General features: G+C 43.5%; 1 protein-coding gene across 4 annotated transcripts in view; it reads left to right on the forward strand.

Annotated features, from left to right (window-relative positions):
• PITPNC1 (phosphatidylinositol transfer protein, cytoplasmic 1) overlaps positions 1 to 26,376 on the forward strand; it is a 278,500-nt gene that overhangs the window by 123,583 nt on the left and 128,541 nt on the right. For all 4 annotated transcript variants that reach the window (XM_021066041.1, NM_001143722.1, XM_021066040.1 and 1 more), the window contains 1 exon segment: positions 15,164 to 15,312. In XM_021066041.1, coding sequence (XP_020921700.1) covers positions 15,164 to 15,312 — 149 coding nt within the window.

Consider the following 26,376-nt stretch of genomic DNA (forward strand, 5'->3'; position numbering starts at 1 on the left):
TGAATGTAAGTCATACACATTTGTTTCATAAGTAAATCCTGCAGGACTGTTTGCTGCCTTCTATGTTGTGATTCTATAATTTACTACATTCCTGGCTGGTCCATCAAAGTAACACTGAATTCGGCTTTTGCAATAAAAATAGATGTGCCTTTTCAGGTCACACCCACCATCACCACCCCCAGACTCCCTTAGGTGATAATTCATAGCTGCTTTTTTGTGGTGCTCTTACAGAGTGACTTAACTATTTATGAATATATGGGGGCCTTTTTTGGCTTAAAGGATCTATTGCATTTTCATCTTCTGTTTTCAACCAGAGTATTTCAACCCCCTGAAAAATAACCATCTCAGTTCATCTGTGCTTTATCACAAAGGTCTTCTGATTTAAATAAATGGTGGAGTTGAAATCTCTCCCAGGGCTGTGTCAGTACTTATCTGGAAGATGCATTTGACATGCCCGAGCACCACCAAAAGTGAGTCTTATAGGGTTGACTTTAAAACATCATGTGATCACATCACACCCACTAGGACAGCTATTACTGAAAAACAAACAAAAAACAGAAAGTAACAAGTGTTGACAAGGATGTGGAGAAATTGGAATCCTTGTACATTGCTGCTGGGAATAAAATGGTGCAGCTGCTGTGGAAAAGTTTGGTGGTTCCTTAAAAAAATAAATGTAGTTGGAGTTCCCATTGAGGTGCACCAGAAATGAATTCTACTAGTATCCATGAGGTTATGCGTTCGATCCTGGCCTCCATTAGTGGATCAAGGATCTGGCGTTGCTGTGAGCTATGGTGTAGCTCGAAGATGCGGCTTGGATCCTGAGTTGCTATGGCTATAGAGTAGGCCAGCAGCCGTAGCTCCAATTTGACCCCTAGCCTGGTCACCTCCATATGCCGCAGCTGTGCCCCTAAAAAGACAAATAAATAAATAAATGTAGAATTACCGTATGATTTAGCAATTCCACATCTAGATGTGAACTCAAAAGAAAGAAAGAAAGAAAGAAAGGGAGTTCCCTGGTGGCTCAGCAGGTTACAGATCCAGCATTGTCACTGCTGTGGCTCAGATCACCACTCTGGCATGAGTTTGATCCCTGGCCTGGGAACTTCCACCTCACATGGGCATGGCCCCCCCAAAAAAAGAAAGAAAGAAATTAAAGCCCATTAAAAACAACAACAACAGCAACAAGAATTGAAAGCAAGGGTATGTGTACACCAGCATTCACAGCAGCATTAGTCACAATAATAGCCAAAAGGTGAAAGCAACCCAGATACCCAATCACCAGATGAATGAATAAGGGTCTGTGATGTACGTATACAATCGAATGTTTTTCAGCCTTAAAAAAGAATGAAATTCTGACACACGCCACAACAGGGATGAACCTTGAAAACATTAAAGTGAAATAAGCCAGTCAAAAAAGAACATGTGGTGTGATTCCACTTACATGAGGTGTCTAGAATAGACAAATTCATAGCCAGGAAGTGGATTCGAGGTTACTGGGTAGAGAATGAGAATTGCTATCTCCTGGGTATAGTTTCTTTTTAGATGATAAGAGTTCAGAAATGGATGCTGGTCATGGTTGCACCACCAGCATGACTGCACTTTGAAGGCACTGAACTATACATTTAAAAATGACTAACATGGAAAATATTGTTAAGTATATGGTACCACAATTAAAAAATGAAAAAAGAATCCTGAGAACAACATTTTGTCCCTACTTTCCTTTTTCTCCCCACTCTTTGAAAACATAGTACATTGTGTTTCATCATGGCCTTGCCTCCCTAAGGAGGATACATGCAGAGATGGAAGGTATACCAACTGTTTTGGGGTTTTAGGGCCACACCCACAAAAGTCACAAGGCCAGATTCTTAACCTGCTGAGCCACCAGGGAACTCTACCACCTGTTGATAACAGCAAGAACAGGGCCCCCACTTGGCCTTAAAAGTACCAGTTGATATACTAAAAACAGATACTTTGCAGTGCTGTTGTGAGATTAGAGATATTATGTGAAGTTTTTAGCTCTTTGAGGGCACCTAGGAAGCATCAGTGAATGATAGTTTGGATTATCATCATCTTTGAATCCTTTGCACTCAGACATTGGGCATTTGCTAAATATAAGTTCAACGAATGGGTTCATTCTCTGATTCAGCTATTTCTCTGTGGACTGCGTGCCAGGCATTGTTCTGCAGCGTATGGACAGACACAACCCCTGACCTCGTGGAGTTTGCAATTTGGTAGGGATATAGGCAATAAACAAGTAAATGAATAAGTGAATGAGTAGACTATCTCAAATGTGAGTTAGGATAGTGCTATGAAAGAAATAAAGCATGATAAGGGAATAGGAAAAAAAAAAAAAAGTACCAGTTGATAGAATCTCTCTCCAGGTCCTTTGAGGTAAGTTCCAGATGCATCAGAAAGATATTTATTTATTTATTATTTAAAAATTTATCTTATTGAAATGTAATTAATTTACAATGTTGTGTTTCTGGTGTACAGCAAAATGATTCAGTTATACCCATATATATATTCTTTTCCGTATACTTTAATGGAAGTATATTTAATATAGTTTGCTGTGCTGTACCATAGAACCTTGTTGTTTATCCACTCTATATATAATAGTTTACATCTGCTGACCCCAAGTGCCCACTCTGTTCTTCTCCCACCCCACACTCCTCCTTGGCAACCACAAGTGTATTCCTTATGTCTTTGAGTCTGTTTCTGTTTTGTAGGTAAGTTCATTTGGGTCATATTTTAGATTCCACATGTAAGTGGTATCATATGGTATTTGTCTTTCTCTTTCTGACTTATTTCACTTAGTATGATAACCTCTAGGTCCATCCGTGTTGCTCCAAGGGGCATTCTTTCATTTTTTAATGGCTGAGTAATATTCTGTTGTATACATGTACCACATCTTCTTTATACATTCATCTGTTGATGGACATTTCCCTTGCTTCCTATCTTAGTTATTGTAAACAGTGCTGCTGTCAACATAGGGTTGTGTGTATATCAGAAAGATAGATTTTTTTTAAATGTTGCAATTCCTGGAAATATATCCAATTTGCTCTGTTTTCATTGATTGTCTCAGGAGAGTGGGAGTTAACAGCCACATACTTTTTGCCATCAGTTATCTGTTTCTTTTTACCAAGAAAGAAACACCCATAGGCTGCTATTACGTCAGAGAATGGTGCCTTCTCTGCAACCAGCCACACACCCTACGGCTACCTATGGGCTATAGGAACCACTACAGGCATGTGAAACCTAGGGCCACTCCTCCAGAGTAGTGTGAAGAAAGATGCTGGAATTTTCCAAACTTCCATCCACAGATATAACTCAGTCATAACTCTCTCATCATTGCTAGATAGTTAACAGAGCCCAGAAACCACTTGCTGTGCCAGCTAGCAAGCACAGGGGTTCAGTGACCTTCAAATATTACTGAGATCTTGTTGTTCTAGGCATGAAGTAGCTTGAATAATTCTTTCAAAACATTAACAACTCCCATTGTTCAGTTGTACATGAAGCAGCAAGTGCTTCTCTTTGCATTGTTTGCCCTTCTGTTTTCAGAAGGTCTCAAAGACACTAAAACTAATTGCTGTCATTCCTACAATATGTGTCTGTCTTTAACCAGAACTACAGCAGTCCCTGATGCTGCCGGTCATTTTCCTGAAGGATTGGTAGGTACAATGGGCTTCACAAACAGGGGCTTTTCTAATTCTGGAAAATACCCTGCTACCCTCCTAAAGATAGACCTCTCTCCTAAAAACACCTCTGGTTATGAGGCCAAGGTTAAGGAAATGAGGGTGTGGCAAGGCGGTAGCGCAGGATACATTTCCTAGGAAAGTTCTGTCTTAGTTTTCTCCCTTTTTGGTCTTGTGATTGGCTCTGAGTTTCTGCTCTGTAGTAAACACAAGTGTCTTGATTGCTTTCTAAAGGTCAGACCTGTCACCACGCCTCTCATTTACTTGAGTTGTGGTTGGTTTCACATTTCTTGGTAAATGGTCCAATAGCTGTGATGTAGACCTCAAGTTCCTTCACTTCATAGCCTTGTATCTTCAAGGGGGAACTCTGGAAACCTTCCCCTTTGCCGAAAAACCAAGTCAGCTTTGCTTATAGCTCTGCCTCCAGTGCCTACAGAGCCTGGCATGCTCAGCTTGTTGAATGCACAGCGCAGAAGGGACAGGGCTCCCTAGGACCAAGAGTGTCTCCTGACCAGTGTCCGGAAAAATCGCATTTTCTGCCCAAGGGCTGACAACCCTTGTGGTTTTGGCTGAGTTCTAGCAGCTCCTGTCTTTGCTCTCTTTGTGGTTATTCATGTCGCTCACTAATGGCTGACTTGTTCAGCCTCTCGTTTATCAGTACAAGGCAGTGACACCGCTTGCTTTGGCAGATGCTTGTACAGCAGCCTACTGTACGTGCTGCCTATAGGCTACTTTACAAGCTTTTTGGCTTCTCATAAGCTAATTGGCTTTTCAATATGAGCATCAAATGAGTCCTCAGAGCCAGAATACCACTCCCAAAGATGAGTCAGTGTTGGAAGGAGCAGATAAAATGTGCTCTCTTGCTTTTCATATACTATAGTCTCCTGCACTCAGTCAAGTGGATTATGCTCCTAGACAGCCGAGTGTACTGGAAACAATTTGCCCAGTTTTGCAAAGCCGTGGGCACAGAGCTCTGCTTGCCCCGGCACGAAGCATAGCCTGAGCCCTTCCCTTGGCATTAAGTTGCTCTCTTTCTGTTCAGTTCAGTCCAAAACTTAGGATGGGTTAAGCACCAGCATATGATGCTGTTTATATTAGTTTGTCACAAAAGGGGGATTTTTGAATTAAATGTCGATAACCCAGCTCCTTCTTAAATCTTTTTATCAGCTTTTTCATTCCTGCACCCTGGCATAATGACATAGGTATGACGTAAACAAGGCATCTCAGAGGGCTGCTTATAAAGATCCGGGAGAAAAGATAAATATGCGATGATGCCCTGATATCCTGAAATATGAGCTGCAGGTTTGTATTTTCTTTGTGGGATCGGATATTGGTTTTCGTGCTTTATTGACCTGGCAGGGAGAGAGCTGACGAAACAACGAAGAACTTTACACTTTTTTTTTTTTTTTTTTTTTAACCTCCCTTGTCTACCTGGAGAAATCTGGACATTGAATCACAGAACCAGAAAGACTCCGATGGGGTCTTTCTAATGGGGTTAGCCAGTCACGTCTTTGCAGAACCCAAATCAGATCCAGCCTTGGAGGTAAAAATCCACACTGGTACCTTCTCAGAGGAAAAAGGGATTGGCGTTGGTCTTGCTGTAGAGATGCTCTCAGGAACCCCAGGCAAACAGAGGGGCTGGGCTGTGAACTGTGACAGTCCTGTTCAGTAAGAAGCTGATGTCCTCAGTGCCCCGTGTTAAGCTCGGTGGGATCAGCATGCGTTTGTATTCAGTTAAGCACGCTTTCCCTTCTATCAGGGTCTTTGTACCATTGTCGCAATTAGCACCAAGTTGCCTGGGAACATCAGAAACAGGAATCCTCCAGAATGCTAATGTCAAAGACATCTCCCCTGACATAGCAGGAATCCGTCTTCTCCTGCAACATGGCCTCTGGGGGAGGTCATTTAAGTTGTCCTCTTGGCTCAACACCTTCAAATAAGCTTCCAAACCAAAGGTCTACCCAATATAAAAAGCCCTTGTCCTTATAAAAAAAACCTTTTCATCATCCTAAAAATAGAATCCCTGATAGGTGGCCACTTTGAGGTGTGAAGTAAGTGAGCCACACTCAGGAGAAAATGACATGCTCCCAGGTTTTTTAAAGAATTGTAATAAAATCTACATCACAGAAAATTTAGCGCTTGAACCGTTTTTAAGCGTCCAGTTCAGTGGTGTTGAGTGCATTCACATTGTTTTGCAGACGTCACCATCATCCATCCCCACAACTTTCTCATTGTCCCAAAGTGAACCTCTGTCCTATTAAGTGCTAACTCCCCATCCCCCTCTGGCAACCACTATTCTACTTTCTGTCTCTGTGAATTTGACGGCTCTAGAGACCTCATGTAAGTGGATGTTCCCAAGCTTTTTATAATATTTTGGGAAGTGTTTGACCGGACTGCCATCTAATAAAATTTTTATGGAAGGAAATGATAATCTTGGGCAGATGATCAAGATCTCCCTGGTTTTTGCGCTGCACAGACGAATGGCAGGGTGCCTTGTTCTTCTTAGCCTTTATAGAACTGCAGCAAAATGGAAACAAATGAAACAGATCTTCAAGTCCCAGTCAGATATGTTGCCAAACAGGAGAAGCAGTAGCTACAGTGGTTTGTGTACGGTTTTCCGTTTTATGAAGCATATTAATTTGTAAGTTTTTTCTCACTTGATTCTCACCATGTCCTATGAGGTATTCTATTAGTCCTGTTTTAATGATAAGAAACTGTGGCTCAGTTAAGCAAATTATCTCGGGCTACAAAAACTCATCAAAGGCAGAATCAGGACTTTCAGCTGCAGGTTTTCAATTTTAAAACCGCAGTGCTTTCCATCATAGCACACTGTGAGCAATTATCACCTCTCTGGAGGTCCAGGTAATGCCAGTCCTCAGAAAGGGAGGGCTTCTCCAAGTACCAGTGCTCTGCCTGCCTAGCAAGGATACACGTGGGAACCCTTGACCTGACTAGCCAGCCTCCAAAGTCTTGGTGCAGATTGATGGCCTGGTTCTCCATCCCAGCTGGTCAAGTTCAGCACTTAGCCCAGTGCTATCCAATAGAAATATGTGAGCCACAAATATGAGCCATATATGTAATTTATTTATTTATTTTCCATTTATTTTATTTTATTTTATTGCTTTTTTTAGGGCCGCACCCTTGGCATATGGTGGTTGCCAGGCTAGGGGTCCAATCGGAGCTACAGCTGTAGGCCTACACCATAGTCACAACAACTCAGGATCTGAGCCGCATCTTCGACCTATGCCACAGCTCATGGCAACGCCAGCTCCTTAACCCACTGAGCGAGGCCAGGGATTGAACCCGAAACCTCATGGTTCCTAGTCGGATGCGATTCCGCTGTGCCACGACGGGCACTCCCACATGTGTACTTTAAATTTTTCTAGGAGTTCCTGTTGTGGCTCAGCAGTAACGAGCTCAGCTAGTATCCATGAAGACAGGTGTTCAATCCCTGGCCTCATTCAGTGAGTTAAGGATCCAGTGTTGCTGTGAGCTGTGGCGTGGGTTGCAGACGCCGCTCGGATCCTGAGTTGCTGTGACTGAGGTGCACGTCAGCACCTGCAGCTCCAATCTGATCCCTAGCCTGGGAACTTCTATATGCCACACATGCTGCCCTAAAAAGCAAAAAACAAAAAAAACAAAAAAAAAAATTCTAGTATGCACATTTTAAAAAAAGTAATGAACAGGTGAAGTTAATTTTAAGAATATACTGTAGTTAACCCTGTATCTCCAAAATACTATCATTTCAATATGCAATGAATATAAAAATTATTAATGAGCTCTTTTACCTTTTTGCTGTTGTTACTATCATTTCAATATGCAATGAATATAAAAATTATTAATGAGCTCTTTTACCTTTTTGCTGTTGTTACTATGTCTTCAAAATCCATGTGCATTTTATACATACAAGCAATCTCGAGCCAGATGCTAAAATTTCATCAGCAGTACCTGATATGAATTTAGATTTCATAAAAATTATTAGTTGAAACAGTCAATTCATTTACCCAAGGTGTCTCAAGCATATGTAGAAGTTTTCTCATAGCTGAATTGTTTATCAGTTTTAAAATTTAAGTTAATTAAAATGAAAGAACATTTAAAATTCTGTCCCTCTATTCCACAGGCCACATGTAGATGCTTATTAGCTACATATGGCCAGTGGCCACCATACCAGCCAGTGTTGGTCTAGGTGAACAGCGACGGCTGGCCCCGACTGGACCCAGTAGCAATGGACTAAACAGGGGTCAGCAACCTTTTTCTGTAAAAGGCCAGAGAGTAAATATTTTCAGCTTTGGAAGCCATGTTGGGGGTCTGTTGAAACTGCCGTGGTGTCTTGAGAGCAGCCACGGAATGAATGAGATGGCTGTGTTCCAATAAAACTTTATTTTAAAAAACACGTGCCAGGGCCACGTAATTTACTGACTACTGGATTACGGCCTTTGTCTCTGTGCCTCAGCTGAGCTGTGAGATTATAGAAAACAGCTGGCTCTATCGTCTAGTTTTCTGAGATGAAGTTGTTAAAATCTCACTCGTTGTATCCCTTTCTCTGTGTGTAATTACAATTTTGGCACTACTTGGCGTGAGGACTGCTATGCACCTGAGTCCTGGGTGATGTGTTATCTTTCAGACACTCTTCAGGGGGCTCCTTGTGCATCATGAGGCAATTACTTCCCTGTACTTTGAGGTCCATGCATTGAGCGTGGAGAAGACTGGAAGAAAAAGCCCCCCCAAAAAAGAAAAGAAAAAAGCATTCATGGCGATCTGAACAAGGTGGGAAACTCCCAAGAACACCAGCTTGTATCACCCCCTGCTCTTTCCTCTCTTCACACAGCCAGTGGGACAGGCAGGAATCATGCATATTTCGGAGACGGAAACATACATGAGATCACATTAAGTCAGAGGAACAGCTATTTCTCCGTGGTTATTATATTCTGTGGCATCCATCCATTTTGATGGTAAAGGTGGAAGTATTTGTAAATTCTGATTCCCGGCCTGGGGCCTCAAGGTCCTGAGTCATATCATCAGGAAATAACTCCATCCAGACCAGGTAATGTTAATTGCAAAAGAGAGGTCCCCACCTTTCATCATGATGTTTAGAAGTGTTATGGGGACTAATGGAGGACAAGAAAGGGGACACTGGGATTGATTGGAAGGAAAGTGACATCCCCTAGGTTCTTTAGGGTGGGGATGTATTGGAGCCTGGCTTTGCAGAGATCTTTGAAGCTCAGCAATTTGGGGGGAGAGGCAATTAGGTAAAAATTAGCCATAGCTTTGGGGTTCTGGTGAACATAAAACTTTAGATCCAGTACTTCTTCCTGCAAGGATGATGTGTAGGTGTTGGTGGTGGTCAGCTAATAATCCCTTACAATATTCAGGAGTTTTGGCTTGGGGTCACTTTTTTAAAATCAGGGTTTGAGGTTGAACTGTATTAAGGACTTTGGTCATGACAGGTCACAGAATTTGCAAAGGTACTAAGTGATGACACCATCTGGCTTTTCCAGACACGTTATGCAACTTTGCCTTCCCCCAAGTTCCATAGCTCTATCAGACGTGCAGCGCTATGTGCAAGTGGGAAGAGCTGCAATGGCATGATGTTTTTTGACTATGGAGATAATTATTTGGGGAAGCTGTTCTGATGATGGCTCACACGGAGGCTCAGCCCTGCAGCGCGGAGCTGTCTCTAATCGTGATTGCCTGTAATGATGATTACCCCAAACTCTGGAATTATAACAATAGATTTTACAAAGTTAGAGTATAATTGCTCCCCATTCCATATGTGAGCACAGTTTAAACAACTTTGATCTTTCAAATGATGGCAGACTTTCGTTATTCATCTTCTGAAACCAGCAAAGTTCAAAGGCAGTGGCTCAGAACCATCCCTCTTTGTTCATCATCATGAGATCTGGATTTGTTAAACCAGTTCACCTGTTAGTGAAATAAGGGCTGAGGTTGGCTGGAGAGAAAAAGAGTACAGACCTGTGGAGTTCAAATCCCAGCTCTGCCACCTAGAAGCCACATGGCAGGAGGAAGTCTGGCATCTCAGAGACAGAGCTTCCTCATCTGCAAATACCTACCTGGCTGAATCATTGTGGGTGTTAGAAATGAGCATAAAGCACATAATTGGTACCTCACACTAATAGGCAATCAATTAAGCTTTATCACCATCATCAGCATCATCAGCATCAATTTTGTTGTCAATTCTCTGGCTTCTGAGTCTATGGATTTTGTAGCCTTCATTTCACAAACAAGCTTGTCTGGAGTTGGTGATCGGTGATGTCATATTCTCACTAAATTGGAGGTGGAGCTTTGCAAGAAATTCGTATTAAAGAGGAGAGGAGTTGCCTTGTGGCGGAGTAGGTTAAGGAGCCAGCATTGTCACTGAAGCAGCTCAGGTCACTGCTGTTGCTCACATTCGATCCCTGGCCCAGGAACTTCCACAGGCTCAGCCAAAATAAATAAATACATAGATAGATAGATAGATAGATAGATAGATAGATAGATAGATAGATAAATAAAGGAGGAAAGAAGAAACAGTCTCCTAAAGATGGGCCATTTTGGTTTTGGCACCACTGGGTACTAAGCAAGTATTCAAGTACTAATTAATGCCTTCATTACCCTCTGCCCCAGCGGTTCTGTTTTTCATGTATATTTGAATAAGACCCTCAACTTCCCTCTCCCTCAGAGTCTGAATGTAAAAAGGCTGGAATGGCCCAGTTTTCAGTATTTTTAGCAGTGTCTCTGGTGATTTTAAGACACGGTTCAAGGGAGTTCCTGTCATGGCTCAGTGGAAACAAATCTGACTAGCATCCACGAGGATGCAGGTTTGATCCCTGGACTCGCTCAGTGGGCTGAGGATCTGGCGTTGCCGTGAGCTGTGGTGTAGGTCAAAGAGGCGGCTCAGATCTGGCGTTGCTGTGACTGTGGCATTGGCCAGCAGCTGTAGCTCAGATTCGACCCCTAGCCAAGGAACTTCCATATGCTGTGGTGCGGCCCTAAAATTAAAAAAAAAAAAAAAAAAAAAAGGTAAGGTTCAAGGACTGTCTGTCCTGCTCTATCCCCTCTGAGAAACTTTTGGACACTTGCGTCTTTGAGTCAATTTGTGGTTTGAAACCTATGCTTCTGGAAAGACATACATTGTATGATACCACGTTTATGTGGAATCCAAAAAAATGATACAAGTGAACTTATTTACAAAAAAGAAATAGTCTTCACAAACTTTAAAAACCAACCAAAAGTGGGGAGGAGGGATGAACTGGGGGTTTGGGATTGGCACATGCACACTATTGTACATGGAATGGGTGGTCAGTGGGGACTGCTCTATAGCACGGGGAACTCTACTCAGTGTTCTGTGATAACCTATAGGGGAATGGATACGTGTATATGTATAATTGAATCACTTTGTTGCACAGCAGAAATTAATACAACATGCAAGTCAACTCTACTTCAGTAAAACTTAAAAAAATTAAAAGGAGTTCCTGTCATGGCTCAGTGATTAATGAATCTGACTAGGAACCATGAAGTTTCCGGTTCAATCCCTGGCCTTGCTCAGTGGGTTAAGGATCCAGCATTGCCGTGGCTCTGCTGTAGGCCGGTGGTTATAGCTCCAATTGCACCCCTAGCCTGGGAACTTCCATATGCCATGGGAGCAGCCCTAGAAAAGGCAAAAAGCCAATAAATAAATAAACAAAAACAAAAACTTCTGCTCCTGAATGGTCCAGCTCAGATGGCCACAACCAAGAGTACAGGCCTGACTTCCTTGGGAGAGAAAGAAGTGACAGCTGCAGAGCCCTCGACCATTGCAGCGTCTGGGCTTGAGTGTCCTGCCACCCCCAGCAATGTCACCCATGCTACTGCATCCAGTCTGTCAGTCGCCCACAGAGTGATGCTATCTTAGTGAGCTAAGGCTGGTGTCTGCCCTGTGATGGCTCATTCAGGAGCCACCCGAATGATCAATGAGGCCAGGCAGCCAGGCCCTCCTCTGGCTCCCGGTGAATCAGCCTCTGGCTGCCTCAGCCCTTTCCTTTCAGCATGGAGCAGGAAGCACTTGAGCTGAGCGCAGCCAGGCTGACTCGTGTCTGGCTAATGGCTTTTCTGTGTCATGCATCGTCCTTGGTTGATACATTTCCACGTGTGAGTGGGTCGGAGTTCCTGGAGATGGTCCAGGAATAGACACCTCTCTGCCAACAGCCCCCCGCCCCCCGCCCCGCTGAAAGCCCTTGACAGCATTTGGTTTAGGGGTATCTGCTTCAGAAGTGAGGGGGCTACACTTTCTTTTAAAAAGATTGAGGTTGTCAACTGAAGAAAAATGTACACCCTAAAAGTTGTGAGTTAAATTGTATTTGGGGAGCTTCCTGAAGACTGGAGTTCCGAGGAACTGCTCTGGAGAAGTAAGGGAGAGCTACGGTATACAGGAGTTTTTGCTGAAAAAAGCCCAACAACAACGTCGAAGTCAAAAGATTATCGTTGGAGTTTCTTTGTCGCAGTGGGTTAAGGATCCACTGTGGTTGCTGCTGTGGCATGGGTTGATCCCTGGCCCAGGAACTTCCACAAAAAGAGAGGGAGAGGGATAGAGAGATTGCTAATTTTGCTAATCACAAAACCTAGACATCTTAAGGTAATGATTTTAGTGCCTTTTTTTTTTTTTTTTTTTGCATGGGAAGATGCAAGAGTCTAAGCTCATTGAAATGACTCCTTAGATATGCATCTTAACCATCTAGGATTAGTATCCAAAGCGCAGAATGTTTCCTGGTTTTCTCCATCCTGAATTCTGCCCCCAGGGGGCACCATTGGGGTTAGGTGTGGGGCGGTGTCAGTGGCTGATGGCTTGACCGCCGGCAAAACATTCATCATTTACTGGAAAGGCAGCAGGATGTTTACTGGAATGGTAGGCAACATTCCCTTTCCACAGGTGGAAATCACTTAGCACGAAATTAACCGCTGTGTGTGTGTGTGCGCGCGCGCGCGCGCTCTTTAGGGCCACACGTGCAGCATGTGGAAGTTCCCAGGCTAGGGGTGGAATCAGAGCTACAGCTGCTGGCCTCCTCCACAGCCACAGCAACTCGGGATCTGAGTGAGTCTGCAACCTACTCCACAGCTCCCGGCAATGCTGGATCCCCAGCCCACCAAACGAGGCCAGGGATCGAACCCCCATCCTCACAGATATTAGTTGGATTCGTTTCCACTGTGCCACAGTGGGAACTCCCCGAAATTAACCACTTTAAAGTCAGTTCAGTGGCGTCTAACGGTGTTCTGCAACCCCCACCTCTATCCAGATCCAGAACACGTCCATCACCCCAAAAGGAAAACGCGTACCCATTGTTTGCTTGGGCTGTCATAGCAAAACAGCACAGACTGGGTGCCTCATCAACCCGAATTGTAAGGTCTCACGGTTGTGGATGGGGGAAGTCAGAGATTAAGGGTCAGCAGGCCAAGCCGATTCCTTCAGGAGGCTGGGAGGGAAGGATCTGTTTGACCTTGGCTTGTAGATGGCCATCTTCCTGCGTCGTTCACCTCGTCTTTTTCTTATGTCCACCTTGCCCCTTTGTATAAGGAAACCAGTCCTATTGGATTAATGTCCATCCTAATGACCTCATTTTAATCCAATTACCTCTGTCAGGACCCTACCTCCAAAGAAGGTCACGTTCCGACGTACTGGGACATCAACATACAAATTTGGGGAAACTCAACCCAACCCATAACATCCATTATGCTGAATTGGTATTTAGTACTTCCTTTTATGGCATAGTAATATTCCGTCGCAAGTAAACACTTATTTTTTTGAACACTAAGTACAAAGTGTCCATCTACACAAGGAAGAGTGTTAATCTTACGGGTAAAGAGAAGGACTTACTAAAAGGAAGCCAAGGCAAGCCTCTGATCCCAAAATTTGTTTAAAAATAAATTTTATCTTTGATTTTCCTCTCTTTCTGCTCTTAACCTCAGCACACACCTAGTCAGATTAAAAGCATTTTAAATGCAGACCCTTCTGAGGAGGGGCGTAGCACAGACAGGAAGCACTGCTGTTTGAGAAGAGCCAGCCAGCCACTGTTCCCATTGTCATGGTTACTTGGCCTGGTCCCTCAGGCTGGCCTCACACCAGAGCCTTTCCCATCCTCTTCATTCACCCCTCCCTGCACCTGCCTCAGAATGAAAGAGGACCTTGGGCCGTGTGTGTCCTCTTAGCTTTGGAACTGACTGCTCTATTGACTTGTGCATGTCACCTGCCCCCTTAATGTAAAATCTATTTCTCTCTCTTATGCACATGGACAGGAGACCTACATCCCTGCTGGCCTGGGCTCTTGGGGAATAACCTAGAGCCATCATGAGCTCGCTGCAGACTCAGTCCCCTTCCTCCCATCCCATGGGGCTTGATGATGATGACACTGTGTGTTGTTTCACACTGAATCTGCAGGAAGGACCACAGCAGGGTCCCATCGCCCTGCTTCCTGATTCTGAGCAGGCTTCCTTTGTGCAAAAGTCACTTTCTTCCCTTCTTCCTCCCTCTCTCTTTCTCTTTCTCTCTTTTTCTCTCCATCAAATTAGTTTTGTCACTTTGGAAGTTCACTGGGTGAAGCGATGCCTGCTGGCCCCAGGGTTTTCAGAGAGCCAAGAAGAAGAATGGAACAGCCCCAAAATGCAGACAGGATGGAAAGTGTTCACATTACGTGTTGTTTCATATTATCATTTTTGTGGAACATGTGTGTCTTTGGGGACCTTGGGCTGGCAAGCCCCACACTGTGAGTGGAATTGAGTAAAAAGGACTTAAAGATACTGTAGATTTTCCTCCTTGTGGACCAGCCTTTAGAGCACAGTTTCCACTCACGGTGGGGCCTGGGCATCTGGAGTTCTAAAAGCTTCCAGGTGATTCTAATGTCCAGCCAGCTTTCAGAACCTCGATTCTAGGGGACTGGCACCTCCAGGAGAGTTGATCACTTTGAGAGAGGTGATGGAAGAGACAGGTGACATCTAATCCCCTTGTGCCCAGCAATGCAGTTAATTAGGCAGAAAGAAGGGACAGAAATAACACATCCTCACCTGTCTTTTGCCAAGTAAAACAGGACCTTAGCACCACTACTTAACCCTGGAGGCCTGGAGTGGAGAGGGGAACTCCAGCGTGCCCACTTTTCTGCTGCTACCCATGAGTTGATCATCTGTCAGAACATGAAGTCCAGTCCAGCAGCCACCCTGGCGGCAAAAGTTTCACAAGAACAGACCGACTGTATCTGCAGTCTTTTTTTTTTTTTTTGGCTCCAGCACTAACCACTGGACCACAGGAGAACTCTCTGGTGGCTGTGCTCTTCTCACAACTAGTTCTTCTCCTTCCTGAGGAAAAGTAACATCAGGCTCAGGCATCTGCTTGCTTTTCTCAGCGGAAAGTGCTACTCTGATATGAGTTGCTCCTAGGCGGTGGTTGAAGGGAGGATGTTTTCCAAGGTGAGCCGTGAGACTGACCCTTTTGTCTCTGTGTTTTATAGTATAAAATCGGACAGCTGTACATGATCAGCAAGCACAGCCACGAACAGAGCGACCGTGGGGAAGGGGTGGAGGTCGTCCAGAACGAGCCCTTCGAGGACCCTCACCATGGCAACGGACAGTTCACGGAGAAGCGCGTGTATCTCAACAGGTAAGCCCTGGCAGCGGGCGAGCCCCGTCCAGGCACCCCCCCTGCCCAGGAGGCCCTTGCACCCAGCCCCACTGCACGACAGAGGTGGAGGCCAGAGACAGAGGCCATGAATGTCTGGGATGAAAAGGTGACTTGGAAAGTCTTTACATCTGCTCCCCAAAACCTCCAGTCTAGTTGCTTCAGAAAACGGAATCCCCTGTGCTCTGCAAGAGAGTCCTCAACTGCATTTTCCTCGGCAGGAGCTTTTGTCGTACGTCTCTCACTCCTTCCATGACAAGTTAAGATGAAATCTCATCTTAAGGACTAAAAGACTTTGTCTTCTCCACTCGTTCTGGATTAGCAGTAGGAAAGGCCTTGCCTGTAAGTTGTAGAGAAGTGAGTGCGGAAGGCAGCTCTGTGCCAGTGGTGTCTTGACTCAGTAAGATTTCTACTTCCTGCCAAGAGACCACTCAAGTGTCCTCAAAGGAAATTGACAAAACCAATGGTTACCTGTGACCAAGGTGATATGCAGTACGCAGGTGGTCTCTGTTTCTCAGGTGGACCCATCCTTCCCGAGGTAGAGGTTGTCATTTCTCCCTTGGAAGGCGAAGGAGTCTAGGATTATCAACCAGCACACATCACAACTGCCATTTCTGCTTTGCAAAATATATTCTTTAATCTTTTCTGTTTTCTTTTCACTAAGTATGTAAATGATGTAATTGATTGTTGGGGCTTGTCTGATCTTCTCCCTACCTTATACTCCACCCCCTCCAACCCATTTTCTTCTTTTCGCTTCTTTTCTGGGTCAGAATATTTGTCGTCACATGCCACAGGGCATATATTTTCTTGAAAGTACCTGTCTGCATAAGTGAACCAGCATATAACCTTTGCGGTCTTTGCTATCATCTCTAGGAACTCTCTTTACCATCCTCTACGGCCTCTCCTATTGGCCCATTTGTGATTATTCAGAAGGCACTTCCAACATCCAACTGGACCCTGCTCTCAGTTTATTCACTGACTGGCGCTTGCGAATATTCTGCCATTCTCAGCGCCTTGACTATGGTCAGATGTTTCTGAGAGGAGCCGTATCTGGACTCCTCCATTCTCGCATGGCCTCCACCTGCGGACAGGCTGAAGGAGACTCTTTCTTCCAGACGGGAGGGTTTGTGTTCTGTCACTAGGGTATGTGGAAATCTCTCAGACCCATCTCCTGACACTGAAGGCCTTGGGCTGATTAAATCAAGAGGTTTTAATCTGCCCAGGGAGGCAGTACCAGAGAATTCCTGAGTCATGATGAAATGCAAATGAGATTGATCCTCTTCATCTATTAGTAGCTGTGAATTCCCAGGATTTGGAACCAGTTCAGCCTGCAGCCAGCTGTTGATTTGCAGGAGTAGCTGAGCTCTGGGTCTAGCCTGAGGATGGCTTCCTTGCAGAGATACATTTCTCAATATGCTGCCTTGGCATTATTTATGCGAAGGGTGTAAATCAAATATTGAGTAGCAGTCACCTCCGTAGAGCAAAGAGAAGTGAGGGAGAGGCAAGAAAATAGATACACACTTACAGAAAATTCTATTTCTCTGCAGTCGATTGCATTTTCCCAAGTTATTGCCTGGGGAATGTTCCTTGTGTACCAAAGTCAAGAAATTAGAAAACTTTATAACTTTTCCTGAAACAGAACAAGAAGTGTCCAGCTGTCTCTGTCATGTCTGTTTTCTCTATCAAAATATATGATATTTATTTTAAAGGAGAATAATAAACATTAGTAAGAGGGAAATTTGTTATAAATAGAATATCTGGACTTCCAGGAATAGTAACTAAAAAGATTAATATGGACTGTCCCCCCACCTCATGTGACAAACACAGGATGAAATATAACAATATAAAGCAGAGTTCAAAACAAAGGGAAATCCTCAGGTACTAGAAATAAAGAGGAAACACTGACTGGAGTGGAAAGCAGATGCACTAGTGCTAAGGAAGCTGGCGGCGGTGTCAGAACTGAGTGTAGGCCTTAACATCTAGGGACGGGGTATCATGCCCATAAAGGGACAGGAAGTATGACCTCGGGGCATGTAAATGGGGAGTTGGGACTGAGAACTGTGTAAAAAAAAATCGTTTTTGACAATCTAGAACTGAGAAAGGTTACTAGTCAGGGATGCACATTGAAAGACCTACTAAAGGATGTGCATATTCAAATTGTAAAGGTAACCTCTAAAAGAACAGTAAAATAGTATGTAACTTCTAAGAGAAAACTTGACCAATCCAATAGAAGGCAGAGGGTGAATGAAGAGAAGGTTACAAAATGCACAGTAAATAGAAAATTTTGTTAGATAAAACAAGTATATCAGTGATCACAATAATAATGTGTATTAAGTCCTAAACCTGAACCTTGCTCAACAAACCTGGCAACACTGACAAAACACAGTGGCCTAAAGTAATGGGAGATTTTAACATACCTGTTTAATAAAATGATAGATCAAGTAGACAAACAATTTAACAAACGTAGAGAAAATGTAAACGACAGAGTTACAAGCTGGATCTAGTGGACATTAATAGACTGTGGAGGAGTTCCTGTTGTGGCCCAGAGGTAATGAACCTGTAGCATCCGTGAGGACAAGGGTTTGATCCCTGGCCTCACTCAGTGGGTTAAGGATCCGGCATTAGCTGTGGTGTTGGTCATCGCTGCTTGGATCCTTCATTGCTGAGGCTGTGACATGGGGTGGCACCTGCAGCTCTGAATCGACCCCCTAGCCTGGGAACTTCCATATGCCTCAGGTGCACCTCTAAAAAAGAGATGAAAAAAAAAAAAAGACTGTGGAACCAGCATGCCTTTCAAATAAAATACACATGAAAATTTATAAAGACAGATTACAAAATAGGCCAGAAATCAATCTCAACAAATAACTCCAAAATCAATACCATTTATATCCTGCTGGCTAATTACAATGCATGACAGTAAGAAATTGATAACATTAACAAAACCCCTCATTATTTAGAAATGTAAGAATTTCTAAATGTTTCACGGGTTGAAAATGTCAGGTACTTACTTTCCCAGCCACCTTTGAAACTAGGGATGGCATGTGACTAGTTCTAGCCAATTAGACATGAGATTTTTCCTCCCTGATTAAAAAGGGAAAGAAGGTCAAGAGAGACACGATCTGCTTCTAAGAAGAGGAGAGGAAATACATTGTGACTGCTGAGAAGGCAGCTAATAGTACCTACCACATGAATCTTGATAACAAAACCGAATAATAACAATACAAAAAGGAAACTTATAGACCCATCTCTAGGAACCATAGACAAGAAAATTGTATATGAAACTTCAGCAAATCAAATGCCTGAGTACAATAATAATAACAATAATAATTCATGACCTGATCAGATTTGTGTCTGACTGTTAACGTCAACATGAGATGTTCACAAGATTGCTAGGTGTGAAATTCACAATACAAAAAATCAGTAGCAGTATTATACAGCAGAAACAATACATGGAAAAAATAATTTTTAAAAATTCCATTTACAAGAGAAAAACTTAAAAGTACCCAGTAAAACAATCTATAAGATATACAAAATCTTCTTGAAGAAAAATACAAAACATTAGCAGAAGATGTTTTAAAAACCCTAAACAAGGAGTTTTCATTGTGTCTCAGCGGGTTAGAGTTCCGATAGTGTCTGTGAGGATGCAGTTCAATCCCTGGCCTCACTCTGCGGATTAAGGATCTGGCATTGTGGCAAGCTGCGGCATAAATCAAAGATGCAACTTGAATCCTGTGCTGCTGTGGCTGTGGCATAGGCTGGCAGCTGCAGCTCTGATTCGACCCCTAGTCCAGGAATTTCCATATGCTGCAGGTGCGGCCCTAAAAAGAAAGGAAAAAACAAAGAAAAACCCTAAACAAATAGGAATACTCATAACATTGCCATCTATTCCCAAATCAATTGTAAATTTAAGGCAAACCTAATTAAAATGCCAACTAGGCTTTTTTTGGATAGAATTTGAGAAGATAATCCTAAAATTCCTAATAAAAATAACTATAAAGAGCCTGAAGAAGTTCCCTAGTGCCCCAGTAGGTTAAGAATCCACTGTCGTCACTGCTGTGGCGCAAGCTTGATCCCTGGCCCAGGAACTTCCGCATGCTGCAGGTATGGAAAAAAAAGAGGCTTGACGTCTGGTAGGTTAAGTCTCTTGTCCTTATTCAACTTTTCCGGAATTGTTCATATGAATTTTAGGATTAGAAACCCAAGTGATATGAAGAATATCAGAAGAGGAGTTCTCTGGTAGCCCAATATTGTCACTGCTGTGGTGAACCCTTGATCCCTGGTTCAGGAACTTCTGCATGCTGTGGATGTAGCCAAAAAAAAAAAAAAAAAAAAAAAAAATCAGAAGACAGGAGCTCCCATCATGGTGCAGTGGAAACAATTCTGCTAGGAACCCTGAGGTTGAGAGTTCAGTCCCAGGCCTCGCTCAGTAGGTTAAGGATCCGGTGTTGCTGTGAGCTGTGGTGTAGGCTGGCAGTTGTAGCTCCAATTAGATCCCTAGCCTGGGAACCTCCATATGCCACAGGCGCAGCTCTAAAAAGCAAAAAAAAAAAAGAAAAGAAAAGAAAAAAAAGAAAAAAGAATACCAGAAGAAACCAAGGACATTAAACCTAGAAAAGCTAGAATTGGGATGTATGATGCTGTGATCATGTGGGAGAAGAATTAGGCATGTATATTCTTATGACTTTAGGAGGCCCAATTAGACTAAGACCAATGGGTAAGAATGCCACGAGAAAGATTTAGACTCAATTTAAGGAAGAAATCTAAGTATTTGAGCCATCACAGAGTAACAGTAGGGTGACTTATAGTCAATTATGTTGTTATCGGGGATGTTTGAGCATGAGCAGAATACTTACTATAAGGCTGCCCTCAAGCAGATTCAAACATAAAATGGACACATAGGTTCGATCCCCAGCCCGGCACAACGGGTTAAGGATCCAGCATTGCTGCAGCTGCAGCACAGATCGCAGCTGTGGCTTGGATCTGATCCCTGGCCAGGGAACTCCATATGCCTAGGGGCAGCCAAAAAAGAAGGAAGGAAGGAAGGGAAGGAGGGAGGAAGAAAATTAGTTAAATAAATTTTTTAAATGGACAACCTTTCAGATCCTTTTCAGTCCTAATCTTCTATGTTCAAAGTGTGTTTCAAACATTATCCTGACTCTCCTCCAGCATACGTAAATGACTAACCAGTGAGGCACAGGAAAAAAAGTACTTTTACCTCCTTTGGCATGAATTTAAAGTAGGTCCATTATTTTATAATTTTCAAGACTCTTGGTGTATTTGGAAGAGTACTGGCATGTATCTTGGAACCAACAAGATTATGATTTAGTAAGAGAGAAATAAAATGTTGATATGTGGGAGTTCCCTTGTGGCACAGCATTTTAGGGATCCATTGTTGTCACTGAAGCATCCTGGGTTGCTGCTTGTTGTGGATTTGATCCCTGGTCTCGGAACTTCCACATGCCACAGGTGTGGCCAAAAAAAAAAAAAAAAAAAGTATTTTGGGTAGTTCCTGTTATGGCTCAGCGGTAACAAACTTGATTAGCATCCATGACGGTGCAGGTTCTATCCCTGGCCTTGTTCAATGGGTTAAGGATCTGGTGTTACCATGAGGTGTGATGTAGGTCACAGATTTGGCTCAAATCTGGTGTGGCTGTGGTGTAGGCCAGCAGCTACAGCTCTGATTCAACCCCTAGCCTGCGAACTTTCATATGGCACCGGAAGCCCTAAAAAAGCAAAATTAAAAAGTGTTTTTGTGATCATAAAAGGGAACCAAACCCATTAGTTTGTAGTTACAAACTAGAGTTAACCCATGTCCTTCATGCCCAGGTCATGCAACTACCATGTTGGTGAGGCTGCTTCGTAATGATAATTCATTACATGAGGGAGTTCCCATCGAGGCTCAGCAGAAACGAATCTGACTTGCATCCATGAAGATGCAGGTTCGATCCCTGGCCTTGCTCAATGGGTTAAGGATCCAGGATTGCTGTGAGCTGTGGTGTAGGTTGAAGATGCCGCTTGGATCTCCAATTGATGTGATTCTGGTGTAGGCCAGAGGCTACAGCTACAATTCAACCCCTGGCCCGGGAACCTCTATGAGCCTCGGGTACAGCTCTAAAAAGACAACAGCAACAAAAAAATTCAGGGGCATTCCCAACGTGGCTCAATGGTTAATGAATCCGACTAACATCCATGAGGACTCGGGTTCCATCCCTGGCCTTGCTCAATGGGTTAAGGATCCAGCGTTGCCGTGCGCTATGGCGTAGGTCGAAGACATGGCTTGGATCCCAAGTTGCTGTGGCTCTGGCGTAGGCTGGCGGCTACAGCTCCAATTGGACCCTTAGCCTGGGAACCTCCATATGCCATGGGTGTGGCTCTAAAAAGACAAAAAGACAAAAAAAAATTTTTCATTAAATGAGTATTTATTGAAATTTATGCTGTATAACAAAATGTTCTGGTATTGAAGGGAATCTCTTTATTAAAGAAAGGAAGACAATGGTTCTTTTATTCCAATCAAAATAGGGTCATAAGTCTAGCGATTCCATCATTTATAAGTCCATCTGTCCATCTTTTGAGTGACTAGAAGGAAAAATTTTTCTCCAACCCACTTAGTATTGGTAATTTGGGTCCTGTGTATTAAACTGAAACTGACAGATTAACAGGAGAAAAGACAAGTTTTTACTCATATATGTAGGTGACAGCATCCAGAATAATGTGACTCAAATGGGTGGACAGAATTTGGGGCTTATATGCCATTTTTTGAGGGGGTCTTTTTGTCTTTTTAGGGCTGCACCCGCAGCATATGGAGGTTCCCAAGCTAGGGGTCTAATCAGAGCTGTAGCCGCCGGCCTATGCCACAGCCACAGCAACGCCAGATCCAAGCCGAATCTGCGACCTACACCACAGCTCACAGGAATGCCAGATCCTTAACCCACTGAGCGAGGCCATTGATGGAACCCGAAACCTCATGGTTCCTAAGTCGATTCATTTCTTCTGCACCACAACGGGAACTCCTATATACCATTTTAATGGGGGAGGGAGAGAATGGTGACTTATGGGAAAACAAATGTCTTGTATGCAAAATATGAAAAATAAATGGTTCCTTAAGAGAATGGATGGGAGATAAGATAGGTTGTTTTTGTTTTGGTTTGGTTTTTGTTTGTTTGCTTGTTTGTTTTTTGCCAGTGTCTATTTAGGTGTTTTCTTATCTTGGTGCTTCTTCTTATCTCTGGTGATAGGGGTCAGTTTCCTCTGGTTGTGAAACTCCCAGAGAAGGAATTCGTGATAGCTGAATTCTTTCTAAAGGGTCTGTTTTTATGCAGGTAAACTGTTCAAAGTCTTCCTGCAACTGTTGATTCTCAAATATTGTCAGCTCAGGGTAATCCCGATGTCACTGTGGTATATTATGGACCCCTTCGCTGACCACAGGAAATTTGGTCCCCAGGGCTGGACCGGCAGTAGCTAAGATGTTCCAGTGCCCACTTAATAACTTACATGAAGACTTATCAATGTCCTGTGGACCTGAATTCATGAGCTGGTAAAGTAAGTTGATTCTCTTCCTTACGTCAATCTGTATGGAAAGACAAACCCCATTCAGAAACTGCTTTATCGGAGTTCCCCTTGTGGCTCAGAGGTAACAAACCCAACTAGTATCCATGAGGATGTGGGTTCGATCCCTGGGCCCGCTCAGTGGGTTAAGTGTCCAACGTTGCAGTGAGCTGTCCTGTAGGTTGCAGATATGGCTCGGATCCTGTGTTGCTGTGGCTGTGGTGTAGGCTGGCAGCTGCAGCTCCAATCTGACCCCTAGCCTGGCAACCTCCATATGCCACAGGCACAGCCCTAAACTGCTTTATTGATTTATTACCCAGAGTAGCCATCGGAGGCACTGGAAATACTCAATGCCTGTGTCATCAGGGCTTCCTCTCTGAGTCTTGTCTTGAGCAGAAGGGACATATCACAGAAGGATGATAGTGGCCCCCAGAAATACCTGGAAGCTTGAGAATGGATGGCTATCAGAGTGGCTCCAAGAGGCCAAGAGCAGCAATGATGACACCTATCTTTAAGTAGAACCAACCTCTTCATTCTGCTGTCACCATGGTGGCTGCCATGGGTGGGTCTGAATTGTCCATTTTTTCTTTCTATCATTTGTTCCAAAATCCCAAACATAAGCATCCCATTGAGTTCCCAGGCCAAGCCAGACTACCAGCAGATGGGGAGAGGGCCTTCTAGACTGTTTTCCAAAACAGCTGCACCATTTTACTCTCCCTTTAGACAAGATCAGGCGCGTTCAGGGTGCCATGGCCGTGGACCATTTTACTGTCCCTTCAGCCATGTATGAGGGCTCTAACTCCTCCACAGAGTCACTGCCACTTGCTATTGTCTGTCTTTTTTTTTTTTTTTTTTTTTTGGTCTTTTGTCTTTTTTGTTGCTGTTGTTGTTGCTATTTCTTGGGCCGCTCCTGCGGCATATGGAGGTTCTGAGGCTAGGGGTTGAATCGGAGCTGTAGCCACCGGCCTACGCCAGAGGCACAGCAACGCGGGATCCGAGCCGAGTCTGCAACCTACACCACAGCTCACGGCAACGCCGGATCCTTAACCCACTGAGCAAGGGCAGGGATCAAACCCGCAACCTCATGGTTCCTAGTCGGATTCGCTAACCACTGCGCCACGACGGGAACTCCTATTGTCTGTCTTTTTGATGACAACCATCCTAGTGGGTGTGAAGTGGTATCTTGCTTGGTTTCAAATGGCATTTCCCTAATGACAAATGATATTGGGCATCTTTTCATGTGCTCATTGGCCATTTGTGTATCTTTTCCAGAGACTTCTTTGCTGAAATCCTTTACCTATTTTTTTTTTTTTTTAATGTTGTGTGGAAATTCCTAGGTCAGGGATCAAACCTGAGCCAAAGCGGTGACCTGACCTCAGCAGTGACAATGCCGGGTCCTTAACCCTCTGTGCCTCAAGAAAACTTCCCTTTGCCCATTTTTAAATTGAGCAGAATGTCTTTTTCAAATGCCATGTATCCTTGCAGTACTTGCCTCTTATCTCCCAGGATTGTGGGGTTGCTCCACTCTCTGGCCCTTCCTGTAGCATATGATGCACTGTTGTGTGCAGTACATTTGGGTGTCTGCTGAATGCATTTAGAACATTACATTAGTACTAATACATTAGTACATTTGGTGGTTGTCCTTGGGCCTTTGATCCAGTTCAGTTAGCCAAATGGTATTTCTTGGCTTCTCTTCAAAAATTCTGGTTTCAGCTGGCATCTAGGGAAAGGAGGGAAGATACCAATCAAGCTCTGGGGTAGTGATTCTGAATAAAACCTATCATCCAGAGTCATATGAACGTGGGGCTTCTCTTTTGTCCCCATTCATTTTCTCTTCATCTGTAGCTTCTCTCCAATCCCTTCCCACTGAAGCCCATGAGGGGAGGGAGTCAGGGGGTGGAGGTAGAGGGGCTTTGGAGAAAAGATGGAGCCTATTTTTAGGCTTGTTTATCAGTCATGAAGTGTCATGTTCTTCCCCACTACGGCAGTTGGATTAATTAGGCTGTGCTGGCAGCTGCCAGTCAGGGAGGGTTGCCAGCTTCTAACGGTGATTCCGCCTAATGCCTGAACCGATTTGCACAGTGAGAACATTTCTTCTGCACCCTGGCTCTTGCCTTCCAAAGCAACCTCTCCTGGCTTCTGATGGGGTTCTGGGTAGGAGATGGTACAGCTTCCCTAAGCCATGAATTCGGTTTAACTGGGCAAGGTCTCTTTACCTACCAGCTCATTGACAGAACCTTGTTGCTGTGGCTTGGGTCTCTCTTTCACATTTCTTCTCCCAATTCTCCCAGATCTTCCCCAAACTAAGAGCTTAGTACCCAGAGCTCAGGTGGCAGTGGGAGCGCCCACTACTCAGCCAACAGGACATAGAGGAAGTGTCAGAGCTGGAGATTCTGACCTGAGCGCTTATTTCCATTGCAATTTCAAAGAATCTTCGTGATCATCATTGCCTTTTAACTATCCAGAGACAATCTTCATTCATTCTGAAAATATTTATGGAGCACCTGCTGAGTGCCAGGTGTTATTCTAGGTGCTGGCTGGGTGTGCAACAGTGAATAGGTCAAAGATCCCTGCTCTGGTGGGACTTGCATTCTAGTTATGAGTGACAGTACATGATAGCCATATATATAAGAATATTATATATTTTAGACTATTTAGTCATATATTCTATATAAATATATTCGATATATTGATATTGAACATGGCATCCTGGAAGCACTTAAGGGCCTTCTTCCCAACATACCTTTCAGTCCCTGCTAGCCTTTTTTTTTTTTTTTTTTTTTTTAATTTTATTGGAGTATAGTTGACTTTAATGTTGTCTTAGTTGTACAACAAAGTGATTCGGTTCTGCATGCACATATATCCATTCTTTTTTCCCTTATAGGTTATTACAGAATATCGAGTAGATTTCCCTGTGCTATACAGTAGGTCCTTGTTAAGTATCTATTTTATATACAGTGGTATGTATGGGTTATACCCATGCTTCCAAATTATTCCTACCCCCATTTTCCCCTATGGTAACCAAAACTTTGATTTCAAACTCCGATAAGTTTGTTTCTGTTCTATAAATAAGTTCTTGTGTGTCATTTTTTATTAGATTCCACGTGTAAGTGGTATCATATGATATTTGTCTTCCTCTGACTTACTTCACTTAACACGACCATCTCTGGGTCCATCTACATTGCCACAAATGGCATTATTTCATTCTTTTTTATGGCTGAGTAATATTCCCTTGTATGTATGTATCACATCTTCTTTATCCATTCCTCTGTCGATGAATGATGAACTTTTAGGTTGCTTCTGTGTCTTGGCTATTGTAAATAATGCTGCAGTGAACATTTGAGTGCACTTCTCTTTTCAAATTACAGTTTTCTCCGGGTATTTGTCTTGGAGTGGGATTGCTGGATCATATGACAATTATTTAATTTTTTTTTTTTTTGTCTTTTGTCTTTTGTTGTTGTTGTTGTTGTTGTTGTTGTTGTTATTGTTGCTATTTCTTGG

This window comes from Sus scrofa, chromosome 12 (genome assembly GCF_000003025.6).
Source record: "Sus scrofa isolate TJ Tabasco breed Duroc chromosome 12, Sscrofa11.1, whole genome shotgun sequence".
Classification (NCBI taxonomy): Eukaryota; Metazoa; Chordata; class Mammalia; order Artiodactyla; family Suidae; genus Sus; species Sus scrofa.